Source organism: Mesoplodon bidens (assembly GCF_964165515.1).
Source record: "Mesoplodon bidens genome assembly, chromosome: 17".
NCBI lineage: Eukaryota > Metazoa > Chordata > Mammalia > Artiodactyla > Ziphiidae > Mesoplodon > Mesoplodon bidens.
Genome location: NC_138174.1, coordinates 76,816,425 through 76,838,901, shown reverse-complemented (window position 1 = coordinate 76,838,901; position 22,477 = coordinate 76,816,425). Strand labels below are relative to the sequence as shown.

The 22,477-nt window shown below is 59.1% G+C and overlaps 1 protein-coding gene across 6 annotated transcripts in view; it reads right to left on the bottom strand.

The window, feature by feature from the left end:
* The window catches only part of MCF2L (MCF.2 cell line derived transforming sequence like), a gene marked incomplete at its 5' end in the record, with an annotated part of 121,613 nt that overhangs the window by 71,777 nt on the left and 27,359 nt on the right, over positions 1-22,477 (bottom strand). For 2 of the 6 annotated variants that reach the window (XM_081214404.1, XM_081214397.1), the window contains one exon: positions 16,290-16,368. The exons of 1 other annotated variant lie outside the window; for it this stretch is intronic. In XM_081214404.1, coding sequence (XP_081070530.1) covers positions 16,290-16,368 — 79 coding nt within the window. Of the gene's footprint in view, positions 1-7,400; positions 7,757-16,289; positions 16,369-22,477 lie in introns of those variants that run through there. 3 more of the 6 variants (XM_081214403.1, XM_081214396.1, XM_081214395.1) reach the window with 2 other exon arrangements.

The window sequence follows — 22,477 nt, the reverse complement described above, 5'->3', positions numbered from 1 at the left end:
CGCACCTGAACGAGGAGTGGCACCCACTCGTTGTAACTGGAGACACAGCCCGTGCACAGCAACGGAGACCCAATGCAGCCAAAATAAATAAATGAATAAATTAATTAATTTTAAAAAATCTACAAACAATAAATGCTGGAGAGGGTGTGGAGAAAAGGGAACCCTCCTGCACTGTTGGTGGGAATGTAAATGGATACAGCCACTATGGAGAACAGTATGGAGGTTCCTTAAAAAACTAAAAACAGAATTACCATATGACCCAGCAATCCCACTACTGGGCATACACCCTGAAAAAACCATAATTCAAAAAGAGTCATGTACCAAAATGTTCACTGCAGCTCTATTTACAATAGCCAGGACATGGAAGAAACCTAAATGTCCATCAACAGGTGAATGGATAAAGAAGGTGTGGCACATATATACAACGGAATATTACTCAGCCATAAAAAGAAACGAAATTGAGTTATCTGTAGTGAGGTGGATGGACCTAGAGTCTGTCATACAGAGTGAAGTAAGTCAGAAAGAGGAAAACAAATACCGTATGCTAACACATATATATGGAATCTAAAAAACAAACAAACAAAAAGGTTCTGATGACCTAGGGGCAGGATAGGAATAAAGACGGAGATGTAGAGAATGGACTTGAGGACACGGGGAGGGGGAAGGGTAAGCTGGGACAAAGTGAGAGAGTGGCGTGGACATATATACACTACCAAATGTAAAAGAGATAGCTAGTGGGAAGCAGCTGCATAGCACAGGGAGATCAGCTCGGTGCTTTGTGACCAGCTAGAGGGGTGGGGTAGGGAGGGTGGGAGGGAGGGAGACACAAGAAGGAAGAGATATGGGGATATATGTATATGTATAGCTGACTCACTTTGTTATACAGCAGCAACTAACACACCATTGTAAAGCAATTAGACTCCAATAAAGATGTTAAAAAAAGAAAAGCTCTCTGAAGCCAACATGTTTTATTTTAAAACACCATTTACCTTTGTGCTCCCGGACATAACTAAACATGAGTTAGACGCTGGGCCAACTGGTTTGGGCTCAGAAGACATGCCTGATTCATGGCGGGGGGTTGGGGGGGTGGAAACAGGCGGTCTTGGGGGAGGAGCATGGGGGCCGGACCCGCTAGAGGACAGGACGGAGCCTGCGCGGGCGCCTGGCCAGGGGCACCGGGGGCCTGGGGAAGCGTCCTGGCCCTGCCCCGGGCCTGCGGAGGGGCAGGGACCGGACGGAAGGGGCTGCAGCGTCCCCCTCCTGTTCCGTCAGGCTCACTGGCCCCACACGCCCCGCACCAGCCTGCCAGGGAGGGGCTATCTCTGCTGCTGCCCAGCCAGCTCGGGTGCCCCAGGGCCAGGGGGCAGCATGCAGAGGGGCTCCCGCCCTCAGGTGAGCCAGGCAGACCCGAGGGGAGGCTCCTGCGCTGGGCCGGGGGCTCGGAACCCTCTTCCCTCCTGGGGCCACCGGCAGAGACGCAGGTGAAGCAGGAGGCCCCACCACTTTTCCTTCTTGCTATGTGTACGTTTTAGGCGCGTGGTTTTACATCGCAGAACCGCAGCCCACAGGTACCGAGCCTCTTCTGCCCCCCTCACCACTCTGGAGAAAGCAAGGCCAGCACAGCAGGTAAAGCACATAAAACGCATCTCGCGCCCCGGTGCGAAGCAGCCACGCCCACACAGCAAACAGCCTTTGAGCTGCCAGGCTGTTTGCCGATATTACTCACGCTTCCCGGGAATCACAGCAAACAGGGCAGCGCCAGCAGGACCGCACCGGGCACGCCTCCCCGGGGAAGCTTCCCACCCTCGGTTCACTCCCCAAAGCCCCTCGAGACACAGACGGTTGAGAGCAGCCGCCTCTGCCCAACGCCCGCGGCCCTCGGGGCGCCTCGGGCTGGGCATGCCCCACCTGACGGCTGTCCCGACGGCGCCTCTGCCCTCGTGGCGGACGTTCTCCCACCTCCACGTCCGGGTCTGACGTGCACCTGCACTGGGCAGCAGCTCGGAGTGACACCTGCTGCTGGTGGGGATACGCCCCCAGCCCGCCTCCCCGGGCCTCTGCTCTTCGGGGCGGAAGCTGAGCTTTCTGAGACTCAGGGCCACATGAGACGCTGAGGTCCCAGGAGCTCGAGTTCCACTTCCCCATGGCCGCTCTGACGTAATTTTAATTCACCAGCTGCGTATTTTCAGCCAAATGTGGGGAGAAGGGCACCCGCTCTGTCGATGCCACTGTCGTGTGAACAGCAGCTCCGAGGGGAACCTGGACATGCAACAAAAGTGAAGAAGCCGGAGAATCAAAACAGAAACTGCACTGCCCAGATTAACCTCATGCCTGGCGGGCTCAGGGGGACCTGGGCTGCGTCCTGGGCACTCCCACCCTGCCCGGGGGCTGCAGTGTCCACCCCTCGGTGCCAAAGGTGTTTCCAGAAAGTGCTGGAAGGGGCGGGCAGAGAGAGACTCCATCCCGCCCACATGAGACCCAGGCAGAGACCCGGTGGCCCCCCAGGCCTGTGCCCCTAGAACAGGCAGCCCCTCGGCCGTCCTGTCCCCGCTGTCCTCTGGGGAAGGGCCAGGGGCCGCAGCCCAGAGAGGCATGTGGTAAGAGCGACCCACCGAGGTCGGGTTACCCAGTGACCAGACATGAGCTTCGGTACACGAACTGTTCTCGAAGCTGTGACCTTCGGAGTCTTGAGCTCGGGGCCACGGGGCCAACTGGACCGAGAGGCTGTTCTCGGCTGTCACTCTGGACGACCGTCCAGGACAAGCGATGCTATTTCTGACAACTGCTACCTGGCCCTCCCCGTCTGTAAAGTGGGTGACATTCACATGAGACAGTGACGCTGCAAAGCTTTAAATCCGAGCCCTGGTCATGGCGACCCTAGGGTGCCTCCCACAGAGAGGACGGGACTCAGCCCAGAGGAGACCCGATGGCCAGCGCGTGGCCCGGGTCCTGCCGGGACGGCCCAGGGGGATTCTCCAGCACTCGCAGCTCCCCAGAAAGCCCACCACAAAGCAGCTCTGTCACCGAACCGCACTTGGACGTACCAGCAGCTGACGTCCAAGTGAGTCACCTGCTTGTGCCTCTCTGTCATGGGCTCGTCGGTACTGCGTAGCTAACGTCTTTGTTCTGTTCTGCGTTTTGCGTGGACCTTCGTCCTTCAAGGGCGCTGGAAGGAGGTCCGGCTGCAGCTCTGACGGGTGTGGTGCTGGCTGCACCACGCTTGGACTGGCAGAGCGTACGCTTTTAGCTAAAGGGAGGGTCATCTAACGATAACTGGGTGAAGGGCTCACACCCCATCCCCGAGCTGTTCCGAATGCCAAGGGGATGCAGGGTGCACGTGACCCACCCAGACACCCTCCCTTGTCGACACAAGAAACCTGCACGGGCCATGTCCATACTGCAAAGCCACTGCCACAACGGCCGGGTCCCTGCCCCATCCCCTCACGCCTCCGGGGAGTGACCCCAAAGGACTCACCCTCAGCTACAGAGAGCAGCCAGGAGCACCAGTCAGAGTAAACGTATAGCTTCTCATCTCCTCCAAGGAGGTGTGGGCAGCCGCCTGTCTCCCGTGGCTGAGGGCCCGCCGCTCCCCGGCAGCTCCCGCCCGCTGAGCTTCGCTCCCTAGAATCTGCCGGCGACCAGCTGCAGCCAGGACGCACCATCACAGGGCGGCTACCCGCCCGCGGGCCAGCGCTTCCTCACCCCGCCCCGCGTGTTTACACACAGGCTCGGGCCGTGCAGCTGTCCCGGCCTCGGTTCCAGGCACAAGGGACACCTCCGCGGGCGAGGGACAGACACCTCCCGGGCGAGACATCTGCGCCCTCCAGCAGGGACGCGCTCCGCTCCGCCCGGGACTCGCCGGAGGTGCTAATCAGACGATACCGTCCCGTCCCATCTGATGAAGGCCAGGGACAAAGAGAAGGGCGGCCGCGCTTGTCTCAGGAAGGTGAGGGAGTGGGGACACAGGCACCGCACCCAAGGCCCCTCTTGTCTCTTCCCGGACTTTCATTCAAGGTGTGCGTCTCTAAGCCGTGCGGGCGTGAAGCAGCGGCCCCACCTGGGGACCCCGCTTCAGAGCCCAGAGAACGCTTGTGCCGCCCGGCTGCCACGGTGGCCCTGCCCTGCCCACCATGGGGACGGCGGGAAGGCTCCCCTCACCCAGTGCTCAGAGACGAAGGTGGGCAGAGTCCCCAAACCCCAACCAGCAGGTGCCAGCGAGGCTCCCTGTTGCGCGGTGGATGGAACCCAGGCCGCGCAGACCACGGGGCTGGAGCAGGCGGCTGGCGGGTGGGCCTGCAGTCCCAGGGCTCCTCGGGCCGAGACCCCACGGAGACCCAGACGCCTGAACACCCGGCTCTGTGTCCTCCTCAGATCTGGGGAAACTGGGGAGCTCGGAGCAGGCGGCCAGAGGAGGGGCTTCAACCAAGTTGCCTGAAATTCAAAGTAATAAAAATACGAACCACCACCAGATTTCCTCAGACTGTGAAGCGTCTCCTTACCCACAGGTTTGGTACGGCCCGTAGGGAGACACCTCCAGGCGAGGCTCTCCTCCGGGAAAAACTGTAACTAAAACAGCACGTCCTCTCTGTCCTTACAGCTCCCATCAGCTCTCAGCCGCGCGCTCCAAAAAGCCAAACGTGACAACCGCGGCCAGGTAAGTGCCTGCGGCTTCCTCCAACCCCTACAAAGATAAAAACCAGCTTCACGATGTAAAACCCGGCTGGGAAAAAAGACGCAAAGCACCAGGGCCGAGCGCTGACTGTACCTTCCCAAACGCGCGCCCACTGCGGCTACTCCAAGGAAACCGGGGCTTCTTGGACACCTCGCCGCCCACCTCTGGCCTCGGCACAGACCTGGGCCTCCACCTCCCGGGCCCACGGGAACGGCAGCTCCGCGGCCTGTGACCTGGTGTCCTGAGCGTGATGGCGCGGCCCTGAGACAGCTTCGGCTCAAGTCAGGTCCCACTTCACACAGGCTCTCCTGGGACAGCAGGGGGAGGGGCCCAGGCAAAGGCCGGAACCACACTGATGCCTCAGCCGACTCTGAAAGGGCCTCACTGACATTTAGTGCCGTTTTCAACATTTTCAGGTGCCCCGATTTTCCAAAAGAAAGACAACGTTCCAGAGACGTCACCTACTGAGTGTTCCAATGCCTCTAGTGCACACAGACAAGCAACTGCTTTCCTCCAGAATTCCTTCCCGAAGGGCCTTTTTTTTTTGGCATGTGACCTTGCATTTAAACATTTCCCCTTTTTGCATCAGCTGCCAGGAAGCTCAAGGGGAAATTCTGCGCTCACTGGCAGTGATCAGCTCACCCATGCGCCTAAGGAGGGTTTATCTGCTTTTTTAAAAATCAGTCCTGGTTCTGTGCAAAACTGTCTGTGACAACCTGGAACACGTTCCCATAAAGAACTTTCAGTTCTGAGGGACACGGCTGGCTTTCCTGCTCGTCGGGACTCAGTCCCAAATGTCCCAGGGCAGCGTGCACACTCCTCCCCACTGCTCGAGGGCCCACGGCGGGAAGTTCTGCTTCCGAAAGGGTGGCAGCTCCTTGTAGGAAGAGGGAAGAGGCAACGATCAGGAAGCTGTCCCTGACTTCCTCTTCATGAACTGGTAACATCCACTCTGGCGATCAAAGAAAGCCACAGCCTCGCAGCCACACTGTCTCCTGCGCCCTCACCGTGCAGCGGGAAGTCTGACTCTGTTCATCCCCCAACTTGAAGGTGCTTCTCTCCACACTCACCCCAGGGAAACGGCTGAGGTGCCTGGGAAGGTCTGTCCATGGGACGCAGAGGCCAGCCTGACCTAGACATGTGCATGGATGGGTTTGCGAGGAAGGAACCAGGGCAGGAAGGAAAGCTGCAGCCAGACTGCTTCTATGGGAGCAGGAGAAAGTGATGCTGTGGGGACCCGAGAGCTAGGGCACTGCTCCTGCACGTCAAGACTGATCCCAGAAACGCCAGGCCAGATGGGGTGGGGTGTGGGGAGCAGACGCACAGAGCGGGAGGTGGAGGACGCACAGAGCGGGAGGTGGAGGCTGCATGGAACCACACTGACCAGGGGCCACATGTGTCACAAAGCAGTTAACTGCCCATCGTCCACTCTGGATCCTCATGACCAACAGGACGGACAGAGCACAGAACAAAGGCGTCTAATGTGCTAACCAGGAAAAGAGAAGCTGCTCCGGTCACATGGCCCCCTTTCCCCAGATCTCTGATGGTCACAGCCACCCCCTACTCCATAGAGAGAGGACCCTCGGGGCCCCACTTCATAGCATAGGGCCCCTGGAGCCCTAGATCCACTGCCCCGACGCACACCTGGAGAGTGGGGGGCAGACTCAGGCGCCACCCTTCCCCCCTCCGGGCGTCAGGACAACAATTCAGTCCTTCTGGGGTTGGGGGTCCTGGGTGCCACCCTAACAGCCACAGCGCAGATCCCCAAGGCCAGGGCTCGTCCAGTCAGGCTACTCGGGGACCCCGCCGCCCGGGTGGAGTGCCCAGCCCACCGCGGGCTTGGGAGGGAGACAGGAGAAGGTCTGACGCAGCACTCACACCCCTGTGTGCACCGGGCCAGGCGGGGGCCCACGCAGCCCCTGGTGATGGCCCCTCACGCTGAGTTTAGGGCAGGAGTCAGCGGACCTGGTGAAAGGCCTTGCGTCGTGGGCGCTGACGGGGCTGAGCCCAGAACGACGGCCACGGAGCCGGCAGCGTGAGGCTGAGTCCAGCTCCAGCGGGGCCACGCGCGCAGCTCCGTCCAGTCGGGGTGCCCTGCCCCCTCTCTCGGTGCCCCCCAGCACCGGGCAGCTGTCCGACCCTCCCCGAAAAGGAGAGGACCGTGGGCCGAGCCACAGAGGGGCCGGCTCTGACCTGTTGTTTCTGATGCCGCACATTGCAGACACACGGGCGTCTGTCCTGGGAAGCGATCCCAGCCTCACGGCCGCGCGAGTGTGCCTCGGTCAGCACCCACCCTCCGCGCTCCAGGTCTCCGAAGGAGGAAGGGGCCCCCCGCCGAAGGAACAGAGCAGGGGGACGGGGCTCTTCCTTCCACGTCGGCCCCGTGGAGTCCCACTCCCGGGGCAGTTGGCTGGGAAAACCGTTCTGCGAGACCCACGAGGGTTTGTCCTGCGCCATCTGGCTGAGCCTTCACTGCGCCTGCCCCGCTGTGGTCCCAGCCAGAGCCCGGGGCCCTCGGGACAGAGGACAAAGTAAACCAGATAGGAGCCGCGGCCCAGCCTCAGTCAAGGCTGCCCAACACGGCTTTTCTAGTCCAGCCTTTCCGAAAAGTCCTGTGAGTGGCACACATTTCTTTGGTGAAAGAAATATACAGGGAGCCGCCCACCCACCAAGGGACCCAGGCGCTGGTTCCCACGCCCCGCGGCCAGCACCACCCGTCCCGCCTCACCGGGCTGTGGGCACCGTGAGGCTGCCCGACGCCTCCAGCACTGCAGCGGGGGAAGCGGGCAGAGCCTGCGCCGGGGGAGGCCCCGGGATGCGCCCTTCTCAGCCATCGTGTCGTCTCCCCAACAGGGACACAGCGGCGGCGGCGGCAATGGGTCTTCAGGACGGGCTCACTCGAGGGCTGCCCTGCAGGGCTCCGTCGGGGACACTCACTCGAAAGCCGAGCCGACTCAGGGACGTGGAGCGGGGGTGCCGGGCGCGGGCTGCACGCTGCGCTGGGACGAGGCCACGGGTGACCTCGGGTCTACCGTGCACGTCCAGGCCACGGTCCCCACACCGCCCGGCACCACCGGGCCACTGGGGCAGCTCCGCACAGGGGGCCTGGCTGCAGGGCGCAGGACTCATCAGGGAAGGGCTCCTCGGTGGGCGAGGCTCGGCTGTCTACTTGCAAGTCCTGGGCGTTTCCTTCCTTGGGGGGTGGGGAGTTGTAGCGGAGCTCCCAGCCTCAGGGGCCGCCAGAGCCAAAGCCCCTTCCAAGCTCAGGAAGCCTCACGTCCAAACAAACAACGTGGCAGGAGGGCCTCAGGGGACGCGGCCTGGGCTCTCTTGAAATAAACTGGCAGTTCCGCCCTCTGTCACTCCTGCAGCTCCAGCTCTGGGAGAGGAAACCCTAACGCTGCTTTGTTTGGCGAGCAACACTTTCCACAGAGAGACGCTGAGCCCGCCCCTCGACCGAGGCCCCCAGCAGGCCGCCCAGGACCGTCCCAGGACGCCTGTGCTGCAGCCGGCGGGCCGTGGCAGAGCCCTGCACGCAGCTCCCTGCCGATTACGCTGTGTGACACAAGAGGCTCCCCGGGCTCCGGGCGCTTACTAGATGCTCAAGGTCGCAGGGTGGGCGGGGGGAGCACCTGGGTGCCCTTCCCGGAGCCCGGGTGACAGGGCCGCACCACGGTGCCTTGCTTCACCCTCCTCCCACGAGCGCACCCAACATGACACGACACCCAAGCCAGAGCAGACGCCGTCCACGCTTGCGTTTTCACACCGGCTTCCCAGAGGAAACATGGTGCGTTTGATGTGGCACGTCCGGGACACAGGCCCCTTCCCGCAACCAGGGTGCAGCGCCTCGGTAACAGCCACATGGAAATGTGGTCCCTACGAACCCACGGCCGCCGCCGCCACGGGGGACCGGGACCAGCAGCGAGCCGTCGCCCTGGGCTGTGTCCCTCCCCGTGTGTGCAGCTCGCACAGAGAACCCTGAACCCTGGGACTCGGGCCGGTGAGTCAGAACTCGCCCCCGCGTGCCGGTGCAGACCGTTTATGACCCAGTACAGTCTTCCCACCAAGTGGCCGGGGTTAATCCGCTTTCTCCCAAATATCTAAGTGTTTTAAAGATGTTACTAATTAAACCCTTTTCCAAAAGTCTGCTCTGCGCTGGGGCCTCACTCACAAACTGCTGGTTTCTTTGTCTTGCACGTTTGCAGCCTCGGGTGTCCGAGCATCCTGAGACTCTGCGGGACTTTGCCAGCAGTTGGCGGGCGTTTCCTCCCCAAGACCCCGTGAAAAAATCACCAAGAGTCCTGAGAGCCAGGGCTCCTGGTAGGACGCTGGCCGGGGAAGCTGAAGGCCATTCACAAACCGGACTCACTTCTCTGGACCCAGGGGTGTATTCACACAACGTGGCCTCAAGTTACTAGGAAATTCCATAAATGGCATGGCTTTTGGCAGTAAAAGAGCCTTTAATTCTGCCAGGGGATCAGGGAGTCATTCAGTGCAGGTCTGATGCCAAGTGAGATACTGGGTGATTGAAAATTCAACCCTCCAGGGGCGGGATGCAGGCGGGGGCAGAGGCGGCAGCGCTGGGCCCTCGGGCCACGCTCCAAACTGAGGTGCAAAGAGTGTGCCCCTCGCTCTTCTTGGGACACCGTGTACAGAGGGCAGCCCATGGCTCACACGTGGAGCCAGTGGATTCCCATGAAGCCGTCGCACCGGTGAGCACACCTGCACCCGAGGAGCCCCTGCCCCGTGGAGCATGCACAAGCATGGCCCGAATGTCCACTTCATCCCTCCCTGGGTTTTTCCTCGACCTGGTGCCTGGCGGCCCTGTTGCACTGGGTCGGGGGGAGAGGGGATTCGTTCTGGCTGTGTGGTCGCGGGTCCGGTGAACACTGAGGTCCACAGGCGGCCACACACCTGACGAGCCCTCCTCGGGCTCGGCCCCATGACCTGGCACTGCTCTCGGCCACAACCTGTGGTCCCATACGGTGACGGTTCCTGAGGCAGCCGCGCGGCCAGTCCTTCCTAAGTTGTTCCATGTTCAGGAGGGGCGTCAAGTAGGGATGCTTTCTGTCATTTCCAGGCACGTCTTCCCTCTAACAAAGAAAGTTCTGGGAGCTGGGTGATCAAGGTAACCTGTAGGACTCATTATGGTTCTAAAACTCGGAGGCTTCTGTAACCCAGGAATAAAACCATGTGTGGAGAAACAGGCCATTATAGAGTCTGGAACTAGTTACTCTTAAAAACGAGCTTCTTTTTTTTTTTTTTTAATTGCGGTACGCGGGCCTCTCACTGTTGTGGCCTCTCCCGTTGCGGAGCACAGGCTCCGGACGCGCAGGCTCAGCGGCCATGGCTCACGGGCCCAGCTGCTCCGCGGCACGTGGGATCTTCCCGGACCAGGGCACGAACCCGTGTCCCCTGCATCGGCAGGCAGACTCTCAACCACTGCGCCACCAGGGAAGCCCCCAAAAACGAGCTTCTTAAATGATATGCTTAATTTCTTTAAATAAAGGATATATCACAACTGACTGACCAATCATGACAACATCTGGAGATGATGCCCAAGGCGTATGACTTTAGAAATCTCTTAAAACACAGATAACAGACGACAAGGTGATTTAGGCCCTTTCTAAGCTGTGTTTGCAAAAATCTTTCTTTCTTTCCTTTTCTTTTTGGCTGCACCATGCAGCATGCACAATCTTAGTTCCCTGACCAGGGATCGGACCTGTGCCCCATGCAGTTGAATCGTGGAATGCTAACCACTGGACCGCCAGGGAATTCCCACAAAAATCAAAGACACGGATTGGGACGTGGCTGGGCCCCATTTTACATAAGGGTCTTCCCTGTGCTGGGAACAAGCATGCAGCCCGTGAAATGCTCAGGTTCTAACACTGATCACGTTTAGTGATGGTTCTGTCTGAGGACTGTTCCCGGCGAAGCTTCCAGGTCCAGACAGAACGTCACCGTCACACTCCCATGGTGGGCGCACTTGCCCTGCTCGCCCGGCCTCGGTCCTGCTCCCTAAGTGTCCGGTGAGTGAATGAATGAAAGTGCCCATAGGAATGAGTGACCTGTCAACACTAAGGGTGCGGTTTCAGGTGAGAAGAGAGTAGAAACTCTAGTCCTCCAGAACTGATGGGGGCATAAGGTTATAAAACTGACAAACCACGGAGACCTGCCATCTATGTGCATTCAACCGCTTTCCATATTTTGTTATCATTTAAGTATCAAGTGACACGTTCCCCTTCTTAAGGATTCAGGAATCAAAACAGTAAAAAATTTTGTCCTTAAAGACAAAGCACTTGGGCTTCCCTGGTGGCGCAGTGGTTGAGAGTCCACCTGCCGATGCAGGGGACACGGGTCCGTGCCCCGGTCTGGGAAGATCCCACGTGCCGCGGAGCAGCTGGGCCCGTGAGCCACGGCCGCTGAGCCTGCGCGTCCGGAGCCTGTGCTCCGCAACGGGAGAGGCCACAGCAGTGAGGCCCGCGTACCGCAGGAAAAAAAAAAAAAAAGACACAGCACCCTTACAGAAGTGAAGTCCTATTGGGGGCATTTCACCGTCCCTAATATCTTGTCCAAGATGCCATCATTTGGTGACATTTTGATACCAGTTGTTTCCTTTGCTGAAGTAAGTACCACGGCCACGCAGATGATGATGAACATGAGGAACTTGTCATGCTTTGGGGCTGGGACTCATTTCTTTCACACTAATAATGGAATAAAGCAAAAACCCAGAGCATTTGTTGAAACCCCAATTGAGACACGTTAAGGGGCACTTATCTCGAAAGCTGAGAAAGAACAATCATCTCTTTTATATTTTCAACTTTAAATTTTCTTGGAAGTCTCCTCCCCAGAGTTTGACTTCCTCTCCTACATGTGCATCTGTGGGGTCTGAGCTGGGGAAAGGGGTCTGGGCCCCGGACTCGCCCGTGCGTGTCTTCTGCACACCTGCCCCGCCTGGGTCATCGGCCCGGCCCCCTCCGCTCTGAGCCAGCTCCCACTCCCCCGGGGCACTTCCTTTTCCTCCTCACTCGCCTGGAGAACCCCCACCTTTCATTACTGGGATGTTAGTCAAATGGCTAGTTCATAACATGCATAATAGAGGCCAGGGTGTGGCGAGCCGTGAGCACAAAGCCCCAGCTCTGCACAGGGCAAGGGGTTGTGAGGCTGAAGGGAGCTTCTTAATTACGTGCTGACTTCTACTTGGTAAAATATAATTCTTCCTTTTATTAAAACACAAGATTTTGACAATCATTTGCTCAAATCTTAAGTCCTATAGAGGAGCACACGATTTCTTTGACTCGTTAACTGCCCACATTTGGTCTATTTACGTGTGGGAAAAAAGCAAACTCCAAAGATGAAAAACCAAGCACCTAACACCTAACAAAGAGATATTAAGTGAATCCTCAGAGTTTTCCACCCACCAGAGCAGAAAGATCCAGGTTCCAGCTGCCGATCGGCCGGGGGACGCTCACCCCAAAATCCCCCTGCGTCCTCATCTCGCGGGTTCACTCTCTGAAGCAACCCAGGAAAAGCACAACTTCCCCAGGAAGAGAACAGTCCCCACATCTCGAGGAGACGTAAAGCCTGGCGCTTTTGGAACCTCAGAGGCGGTACCCGGCAAATCAGAAAGACAGCCCTGCTCAGTCCTGGCGAGGAAACCGGGGCTGCACCAAGCATCTCAAGACAGAGGACAGCGGCAAGGGCGGGTGACGAAGAAGGCACGTTCATGAAACTTCAGGAAACGCTGCCCTCAACACCACTTACGTGCTGCACTGTGTGTGTCAGCTCTTCAATTAAAGCCACTGTTTCCACTTTACAGAGCTGAGAGGTGCAGGCTGTGCTCCCATCTATCATCCTGAGCAAAGCCCCTAGGAAGTGTGTGCCTCCTCGTAGAACTGAGAGGGGGCGGGGAACGGTGACCGCCCTCCTCGCAGGGCTGATGGTAGGGGAGGGGGGCCGGGCCGCCTCGCTGGCTGTAGGACTCAGGCTGGTGCAGAGAAAAGGCAGGTCAGCCCCAGCGATGCCAACCACAGGGCGTGGGCACCAGTCGGGGGTCCGGAGGAAGGGGTGAGCATCACCAGGGACCCTGGACACAGAAGAGCCACCACTAGCCCTGCCACGCAGAAGGGAGGAAGCCCCCTGCCCAGGCAGGCACATCCCCGAGGGACCAGGCACGACCAGGGCAGAGCCCGCCGTGCGCCAGAAGTGGGTGCGCTGGGGGCGGAGGTGACCGTCCTGGGCTGGAGCCAGGCTGTCCCAGGTGGGGCGGGAGTGCAGGGGGGCGGCAGCGGGACCACCACGACCAGCCGCAGAGCCGACCGGTTTCCTTAGGAACAACCCAGAGCACAGCGGACTCCGCGGGGTGCAGGCCGCACAGGCGAGGGCAGGCTGGGGCCGCAGCGGCGCCTCCCCCGGGCCGTCAGGCTCCTGCACGTCCTCTCCACCCCACAGTGTCTGTTTTCCCTACAGAGAGACGGCTCAGGTCAGGCCTGGCACAAAGCTACGTCCGCTTCCCTCTGTCGGGGCTCTCTAGGGCGCTCAGCGATAGGACCCCTACAAAGCCTCCCTTCTTGCAACTGATCACGGCTTTCAGAGGACACGGCTGTGGGACGCCTGGGTCCTTAAAGGGAACAGGTCGGACACGTGAACACCATGTACTCAGGTGCTACTAGAATGATGGTGCTGGGATAGCATCCCTGCCCCCAACAGGCCGAGTTAGCAGCTGGGACAGCAGGTGGATTTAGCTTCTTGCATTGTGGTTAAAGGTGGTGCAAAAGATGAGAGGATGGGACCGAAAGGGCAGAAAGGAAGACGTTTGGATGAAGAGTAAGGGTCCCGGGGCTGAACCTGAACCGGAGGAGTGAACGGCCTCACTGCTTACGTCCTGATGCAAACCAATGATTTGTTCCTTCAACATGCAAAGAGCTAGGAGTTGTTAGTCCTCATTGGAGACATGAAAACTCTGAAATATGACAGAGCTTCTACCTTTACTGTCCTGTGTGCAGCCTCGTCCATGGGTCCATCCATCCATCCATCCACCCACCCACCCATCCATCCTTATCCATCCGTCTGTCCGTCCATCCAGCCATGACAGGAGCTAGCACTTTGCTCAAGGTCAATGAGTGGAGAAGGTGGCACTAGATTTAAAGACTTTTCTACTAAGTGTTTCTCCAATTCTGCTTCCTGGACCAGCACCATCAGCGTCACCTCAGAACTTAAAATGCAAATTCTCAGGCCCCTGACTTCCTGAATCAGAAACTCTGGGGGTGGCCCCGGAATCTGAGATGATTCCCTCCAGAAGATCCAGATGCTCCGGTTCAAACCACTGTTCTCCTGCATATGGGCAAATGCTTACAAGGACTCAATCCATTAGCATTCCTCCCTCAAATGTTTCTTACTTTGTCACCACTTACTGCAAATTAGGGAGAAAACCAAAACAATGAAAATGCTGGAAAAGGAGCCCAACAACATGGAAGGGGGTCCTGGCCTTGTGATTAAAGATTGAGTTCGAGAGTCCAGAGAATTTAAATTCTCAAGGTCAACAGCCTCACAGGCCACACGGGCAGCAAGCGTCAGCCACCCTCACAGGCGGACTAACCAGATGATGACAGCCCTGGAGGACACGGGGCCACAATAACCCTGAAGCTAAAATCAGGCGGCAGCACGTCCGCAAGCAGGCGAGAGAAAACGCTGCCGGTCCAGCGGAGGGCCTCGGAGGGTCCAGCTCCACGCAGGGAAACTGACACCCAGCCCTGGGAGGGCTCAGGGTGCCCGAGCCTCAGCTCTGAGCCCCTCCCCTGAATCGCGACGGCAGCATCCCAGTGACCTCGGTGGCCTCCAGACAGAGCCATTCTGCTACGGATAGGGCTTCCTCCGAGGAGGTGCTGGGGGTGCAGACCTGAGCTGGTGGGGGGTGTACAGTGACCTGTATCCCCGTTCCCACAGGAGCACGTGTAGCCCGCCCACGCTCGGCGGGGGGCCCTGTGTCAACACTGCGCGCGACACACGCCCGGTGCCGTGTCTCACGGCCTCCGTCCGGTGGCACCTCCCTGCTGCAGGAGTGAAAAGTAGGTTTGTGCTGAAGGAAGAGGCGGCGTAGTGGGAGGGAAGCAGGTCTCTGCCAATCAAGCCCGATGGGGTGTTCCTGACCTGACGTCTGATGACCTGGATTTTAGAGTCTTGGTGAGACTGGAGCCGGGAGCACAGGTGTGTCAAAGGACACACCTCGGGAGCTGCCACTTAGAGCGAGGCGATGGTCCCCCGGGGCCCGGCTCGCAGCACGACTCGGGGGGTGGTCAGCACCTCCCCGCTCTGGGCAGGAGGTCTTTTCACAATTCAAAGTGCACACGCGTCTCCCGAGCTCACCAAGAAGCCTGCATCCCTGAAACGCAGGGATGACATCACTCTTGGGAACAGTTCCCGCTGGCTCTGTAATCCCAGCTCCAGCCCAGTGCAGGGGCACCCGGAACCCAGCCCCGTGCCCTTCACCTCAGCTGCACGCCGCATCCTGCACCCAGCGAAACGCGACTTGCGTGTCAGAAAACGGGGTCCCTTCCTAAGAATAAGGGGCCACGTGGCACAAAACGGCTTTATTTGCTTTTGACCCATTTACAATAAATCCAGTAGCTTTAATCACAAAAATCACCAGTAAAAACAATGTCTCCCAAAGTCTCGGTTAGACCATCACACACAGTGTGTTTACACCGACTTCGTCATCGCTTTGCTCTCCAAATCTGTGGGGTCCCGCGCTCATAAGAGAGGGGTGGGGGGATACCACGCCCCAAACCAAGTAACCTAATCTCTCAGGAAAGCATCATTCAGACAATGAGGCCACGGTCTAGAACGCAGGGCGACGTCAGGCAAAAGGCTGGCAACTCACTGTTAATGATACCCGCTTATTTCCTACTCATTTCAAGGAAAACGAGCCCAGGCCGATGTGCCCCTGCACACGCAGCAGGAAGGCTCAGAAGTGACCGCCTGAAGCAGTGCCCAGCGCGGCCTGCTCAGGGCTCTCCTGAATCCAAACGAACCCCCTGGAACTTCTCCTCAAAGCTAATTGTGAGTCATCCTTTACTCAGGGCAGAAAACGAGCATCCAGTCAAGCTGTGCCCCACTCCACACCCACACCGCGTTCCAACATCTGTCTTAGGTTCGAGTCATATTTGGTGGAGAGAAGAACTACCTGACTGACCAGATTCTCCCTCCTCAAAATGAGCTTCTGACGCTCCGCCAGCCCTACACCAGCTCGAAACGCCTGGGCTCATGTTATTTTCAGGCCACAAACACGTACGCTTTCTCCATTGCGACTGTAGCCATGAAGCCAAAATGCGGGTTGAATGAGCATATTTCAGACCACGGCTCCACGTACAAACCTGGGGTCTCCCGGGAAGCCCGTCACCACTCTGCAATTCTGTCCACCTTCCTAGGCGGAATAAAATCAGGCTGACCGGCCATGGAGCCTATCAGCTGCCAGACCAAAGCCGTCCTTCTGCTGTCCTGTTACCTCTGCTTGGAAAAAGAAATGCAGGCTGTTACAGAAAAACCAGCCGCATCTCCCTAGACTCAGCACATGATGTCAAGCTCAAGAACGGGCTTCAGGGCCAGCGGCTCCGCCTACCAGTGCGCTTGGAAACCGCATTCAATCTCTGCACCATTTCCTCCAGGGCCATCTCTTCATTTCTCAGCCAGAACCTCATCCTGAGACCGAGCAGAATGGTCCCGCAGCCCGGCTTTCCTCTGCACCAGAGGTGCTTTATGGGCGGGGTAGGCGGTGGGGAGGGGGCCGGCAGCGCCGCCTTCCCGGGATTGGTCCCCGAGCCCCGCCAAGGGGGCGCGCCCTACGCGGGGTGCGGGGAGCTGCTCGGCGGAAGCGGAAGCGGTGCGCGCCCCGCGTCTCCCCGCGGCCACCTGGGAGCCCCGCGAGTGCACCCCCGCGGTGACCAGGGCGCTCGGCAAGACCCCCCCACGCGGTCACCCGGGAGCCCCGCGCGCGCAACCACAGACTCCGGACAGCCCCGCGCGCGCACCCCCAAGGCCACCTGGGAGCCCCGCGGGCGGGCGGGCGCACCCCGCCGCGACCTCAGCCCGCAGCGCACCCCTCCCCTCCCCGCGGGCGCAGAGGCGCAGCCCGGCCCACCCCACCAGCCGCGGGTCTCTGCGCCCTCCCCGGAGAGACAGGGGAAGCTGCAGGCGCGAGCACTGGAACCTGCCCGCCGTTACCTCCGGCCGCCCCCAGGCAGGTGCAGAGGCCGCAGCAGCTGGGCGCGCCCTCCCCGCGCCGCCCATGGTGAGTAGTAGGTCCGTGGGTCCGCGGGTGGAGGGGTGGACCGGCCGCTCCCCCTGCGCCGCCTGCCGCGAGGACGCGAGGCGCAGGAGGGAAGCGCGCGCCCAGACCCGGGCCCTGTGACCTCGCCGCGGTTGGCACGAAGCCACCCAGTGCGTTCTGCACCCCGGCATCCTGCAGATGCCAGTCACGAGTGTGCCCGGCCATGGCACCACTTCCCAGGGATGTGCGTGGACCACGTGTGCGCTCTGGACCCTGACTGGCCTCTCCTTACCGAGGGGCTGGCCATCCCTTAGAGGCTGGCATCACAGAGGGAGTGTCTCAGGAGGAAGTGCCTGTTTCTGTAAGTGGTTTGGGGGATTCAAGTGGGCAGCTCGTGTCAGCACAGTGAGTGCCCACTAACCGTGGGCACCGATGGCGGGGAGGAGGGGAGGGTGAAAAGGTGAAGGTAGCCCAGCGTCTGCCCTCAGAGCTCAAGGGTCTGGGCAAGAAAGATCTGGAAACACATAATTGCAACGTGAAATGAAGGTACAATAGCCACACATGGCAAGTGTGGAGTAAAGCTAAGAAACTGATGATTTTTCTTTTTTAACGTCAAAGCCCACTGAATGTCAGCAGTTTTGTGTGGTTCAGAGTAGAGCCCAGCGAAGGGCGTGGGGGTCAGGAAAGGTGTGGCCGCAGGGCAGAGGGTGAGCCTCTCCCTGTGGACACACGGCCTGGGCTCCTGCAGCTGAGGCAAACCCCGCTGTACCGGCGCCAGGCCAGCCTGACCCCATCATGACCTCCCGCCTCCAACTTCAGGGAAGGCCAGTCACCTGGCGGAGCGTCCAGAAACGCTGGCCCAGCCCTCCCCAGAGTGCAGGGGGGCACATCCGCCTTCCCACTGGTCCAAGGGCAAAAACAGCCACACTTGTCCTGGAGCACAACTGGCCCCAGGCCACGTGCCCTCAGGCCTCCACAGCCACCTGGGCGGGGCCTCCTCTCTCCCAGGTACCACCCCATCCTCCTGGTCCTGGCCTTCCCCCGCTGCAGGCACAAAAGTGTACACAAGTGGTGCTCCAACTTGAGGTGACTGGGGTCCCCCGAGAGCTCGTTAACCCCGGAAGGCCAGCACCCTCCCCCCAGAGTTCCCCATCCAGTAGGTCTGGGGGACCCAGGAACATGCCCTTCGCACGGGAGCCCGGTGACGCTGGTCCACACTTTGAGAACTGCTGCCGGGGTCTAGCCCATCTTTAAACCAAAAGCAAAACAAAGGAAAAGGCAAACCTTCTGGCCATGCTGCTTTCACTGACTCCCACTCACTCTCAGCTTCGTCCCCTGAAGCACCTCTCGCTGGTGCATTTCTGGGACCAAGCCGCTAACTCCAGTGCTGCTTCAGGGTTGAGTCTGCTGGCCTCGGTGCCCAGATGTTTGCTCAAACTGTCTGGATGTCATTTTGAGGGTGTTTTGTAGCCATGATGAATGTGTAGACCAGCAGATCACCCTCTCTGGTGTGGGTGGGCCTCGTCCAATCAGTCGCAGAGGAAAAGACTGAGGTCCCCGAGGGAGAGGGAATTCTGCCTCCAGACTGTCCAGACTCAGCTCTTCCCGGGTCCCCAGCCTGCGGCCACGCTACAGACTGCAGACTTGCTGGCCTCCATGATCCCGTGAGCCAGTCCCTCCCTCCCTCTCAATCTATATCGGACCTTTACTCTCTCCATAAATTACGGCACACATGGCGCCATCTTGCTATAAAAAGCACTGAATGTGGCATAAAGTGTAACAGTCATAACAATCCTACCCAACACTACTGAGTGCTTACTGTGCTTCGGGGACCCTCCTAAGCTCTTTCCATGATGTGAACTGATTAACTCTTCACAAGGATTTAGGAGGCAGGCACTGTTTCTACCCTGTTTTACAGAATAAGGCAAAGAGAGGTCCAGTGACTTGCCCAAGGTCACACAGCTGGTAAGGTGTCAGAGACAGGATCAAACTTCGATGCATATAAACACAGGCCTAAAAACAAGTGTTTGGTTCAGGGAAACACTGTCACGGATCAATTGGAATGTCACCCCCAGACCCCACCCTGCACAGAGCATCTTAGCCTGAGTGTCGCAAGAGCGCAGGCCTGCTGTGCGTCACTGCCTGGGCCCGTCCCAGAAAGCAGAGGCAGAACGTAAGATTATCCCCGGACACCGAACACATCCTCTCAGCAACTGTTCCAGAAAGTCAGCCCTGAAAGGGGAGGCGAGAAACAGGAGAGCTGGGAGGGTGTGCCGGTCGGGTTCTGAGAACCCAGGCGCCGGGGGAGCCCGCCCTCGGGAGAGAGGAGGGGGCCCTGGGAGAGGTGGAGACATGGCTCTTGGAAGGTAGCGGGAGCCGCCCGCCAGGCCTGTGCACGCTGTTTCCTGCACTAGACTGTCCCACACGGCGGGGGGGGGGGCAGCAAAGAAAAAGGGGCGACCTGAAAAGGATGCTGTGAAGAAACCCACAGGCTTGGGCAGACAGCCTCACCTGTGAGCTGGGGCGCAGAGCTTGCGTCCATCTGAGGGGGCATCCCGGGGCCCTTGGGGACCCCAGGACACACCCGCCTCTCCTGGGCAACTTCCCCCTGGGCGCTGGATCCAGGTGAGTGCTGAGCAGGTGCGGGGCTGGGGGCGGTCCCTGCCCTCACGGGGCTCCCAGGATAAGCCCCCGGCCTGGGGCCCCATCAGCTGCCTTTCCTGTAACCCCGGGCCAAAGACGTGGACAGAAGACAGAAGGCAGGGTTCACCCAGGATGCTGGGGGAGGGACGAGCTGTGGCTCGGCCAGCGTACAGCGTGAGAATGGCTGGAGGGCGCTCCACACCAGGGACGTCAGGGATGCGAACCAGACCTCGGGGAGACGCCACCTCACACCTGCCAGAACAGCCTCGTCAAGTAGACAAGAGATGGGAAGTGCTGGTGAGGACACGGAGAAGAGGGAAGCCTCGTGCGCTGTTGGTGGGAATGTAAACTGGTGCAGCTGCTGTGGAAAACAGTGTGGAGGTTCCTCAAAAAAGTAAAAACAGAACTACCATATGATCCGGTAATTCCACTTCTGGGCATTTATCTGAAGAAAACAAAAACACTAATTTATAAAGATATAAGTACCCCTATGTTAACTGCAGCATTATTTATAGTAGCCAAGATATGGAAGCGGGCTTCCCTGGTGGCGCAGTGGTTAAGAGTCCGCCTGCCGATGCAGGAGACGTGGGTTTGTGCCCCGGTCTGGGAAGATCCCACGTGCCGCGGAGTGGCTGGGCCCGTGAGCCATGGCTGCTGGGCCTGTGCGTCCGAAGCCTGTGCTCCGCAACGGGAGAGGCCACAACAGTGAGAGGCCCGCGTACCGAAAAAAAAAAAAAAAGATATGGAAGCAACCTAAGTGTCCATCGACGGATGAATGCATGAAGAGGATGTACATACACACAATGGAATATTGCTCAGACGTAAAAAGCAATGAAACCCTGCCCTCTGTAGCAACATGGATGGACCCTGAGGGCGTTAGGCTGAGCAAAATAAGTCAGACACAGAAAGACAGACACTGTGTGATCTCGCTTATATGCGGAATCTAGAAAATCCGCACTCAGAGAAAGAGTACGGTGGTGGTTGCCAAGGGCTGCGGGCAGGGGGCTGTCATGGGAGACGGAGCCCCCAGGGTACAAACCTCCCATTACAGTTACAGGTGAGGAAGCTCCAGGCTCCACTGTTCAGCGTGGCGACTACAATTATCAACACCGTCCTCGACATGTGAACGGTGTTAAGAGGGTAGATCTCGAAGGTTCTTACCACGGAACAGAAGCGGTAACTGTGCGACGTGGTGGCGACGCTCACTACGCTCATCGTGGTGCTCACTCGATGTGCCACGGACCACACTGTCACAACGTGCACCTTCAACTCAACAGTGTGTACAGCAGCGTCCACCCAAAAGCCAGCAGCGGTCCCATGGCCCAGGTCTGGTGCAGACTCCAGGGGAGGGTGGCCACCCCCGGGAGCGGCTAGAAGTGGCGCCACAGGGGTGGTGGTGGTGCGCCTGGCCAACCCCACACGCTGGTCTCCAAGAGACAGCCCGCGAGTCAGCCCGCACGTGCCTGTGCGTGCATCTCCCCGCCCTGCCCCGCCCTGGGTCCAGGGAGACGCTGGGGGGAGGGAGAGTGGAAAGCAGCGCCCCATCCATCCCAAACCTGCGCCCAGGTGGGGCGGGACAGGGTGGAGAGGGAGAGCTGGAGACCGAGGTTTTACATCAGGCCTGAGCCTTGGAAACCGAGCTGAGCTAACTGAATGACAACAGTTAATAAACTTCTGGACTCAGAATAAAGTCACCGGGACGCCCTCTGTAGGTAACAGAGGGGCTGGCCTGGGCATGGCCACACCTGCTGGATCCCAGCCCAGTTCGGGGAACCTGCAGGCGGCATCCTGTCTCACGAGGCTCAGGTTAACCAGACACCTCCACAGACCGAGGCCCTGCTTCTCCACCTTTGCCCTTTCCCAGCCTTGACGGGCTCTGCATTGCCATTCCTGAGCTCAGCAAGGAGCCCAGTGCCCTGTGAATTCTAAGAGGAAACGCAGAATTCAGAGCGCTTCCCTGCTGTCCCAGCATCACCTACCTGGGAGCAAGGCAAGGTGTCCCTTCCATAATTTACTGGGGATTGTTCAAGGGAAACTTCACAAAGATCCCCCAGCACGCCATAAGTGACTTCTGACCGACTGGGACGAGGACTCTGGGACGCAGGACTGACCGTCCAGAAAGATCCTAACTGGGAAAGTCAAAGCCTCTGGTCTGAGTGATGCTCTCAGGCTGTGAGTGAGCAGGTGGGGCCCCCCTGTGGAGCCCTCCTCAGAAAGGGCTACACCCCGAACTCAGCCCTTGTTCTGCTGGGGGGAGGGCAGTGCCAGGTCTGGGATCCCACCCCCACTCCCTCCCGCTTGCAGGGACCCAGGGCACTGGCATCCTCGGGTTCTGTGGTTATTTTCAGGATGTCACCAGGCTGGGGTTCAGCCACCTCCCAGCTGGGCACCTTGGACAGATCTTTTGGGGCATCGGGGCTGTGCATCTCCTCGTGGGCCTGAGCAGCCTCCAAGTCAGAGAGATTTCGAGTTTCTGGGAACAACGTTTGTTCAGATGAAGAGCAGGAAATAACTGCAAGGACCCACTCCACACTTTCCTGCCGCGCCTGAGTCGGCGTGGAAGCTACAGCAGAACAGCATAGGCTCGGGGCTCGTAAACAACAGAAGTTTAGTTCCCACGGTTCTGGAGGCTGGGACGTCCAGGACCAAGACGCCAGCGTGGTCTGGTCTGGGGAGGACCCCTTTCTAGGGCCTTGTTGCGTGTCCTCACACGTGGGAAGGGGTGAGGGACTCTCGGGTCCCTTCTGTAAGAGCCCTAACCCCACGGGGCTCCACCCTTGTGACCTACCACCCCAAAGCCCCCCGCCTCCTGACACCATCACCTTGGGAGTTACGACTGCAACATATGAATTTGGGGGGGACACAGCCCGACCACAGCATTCTGCCCCTGGCCCCCC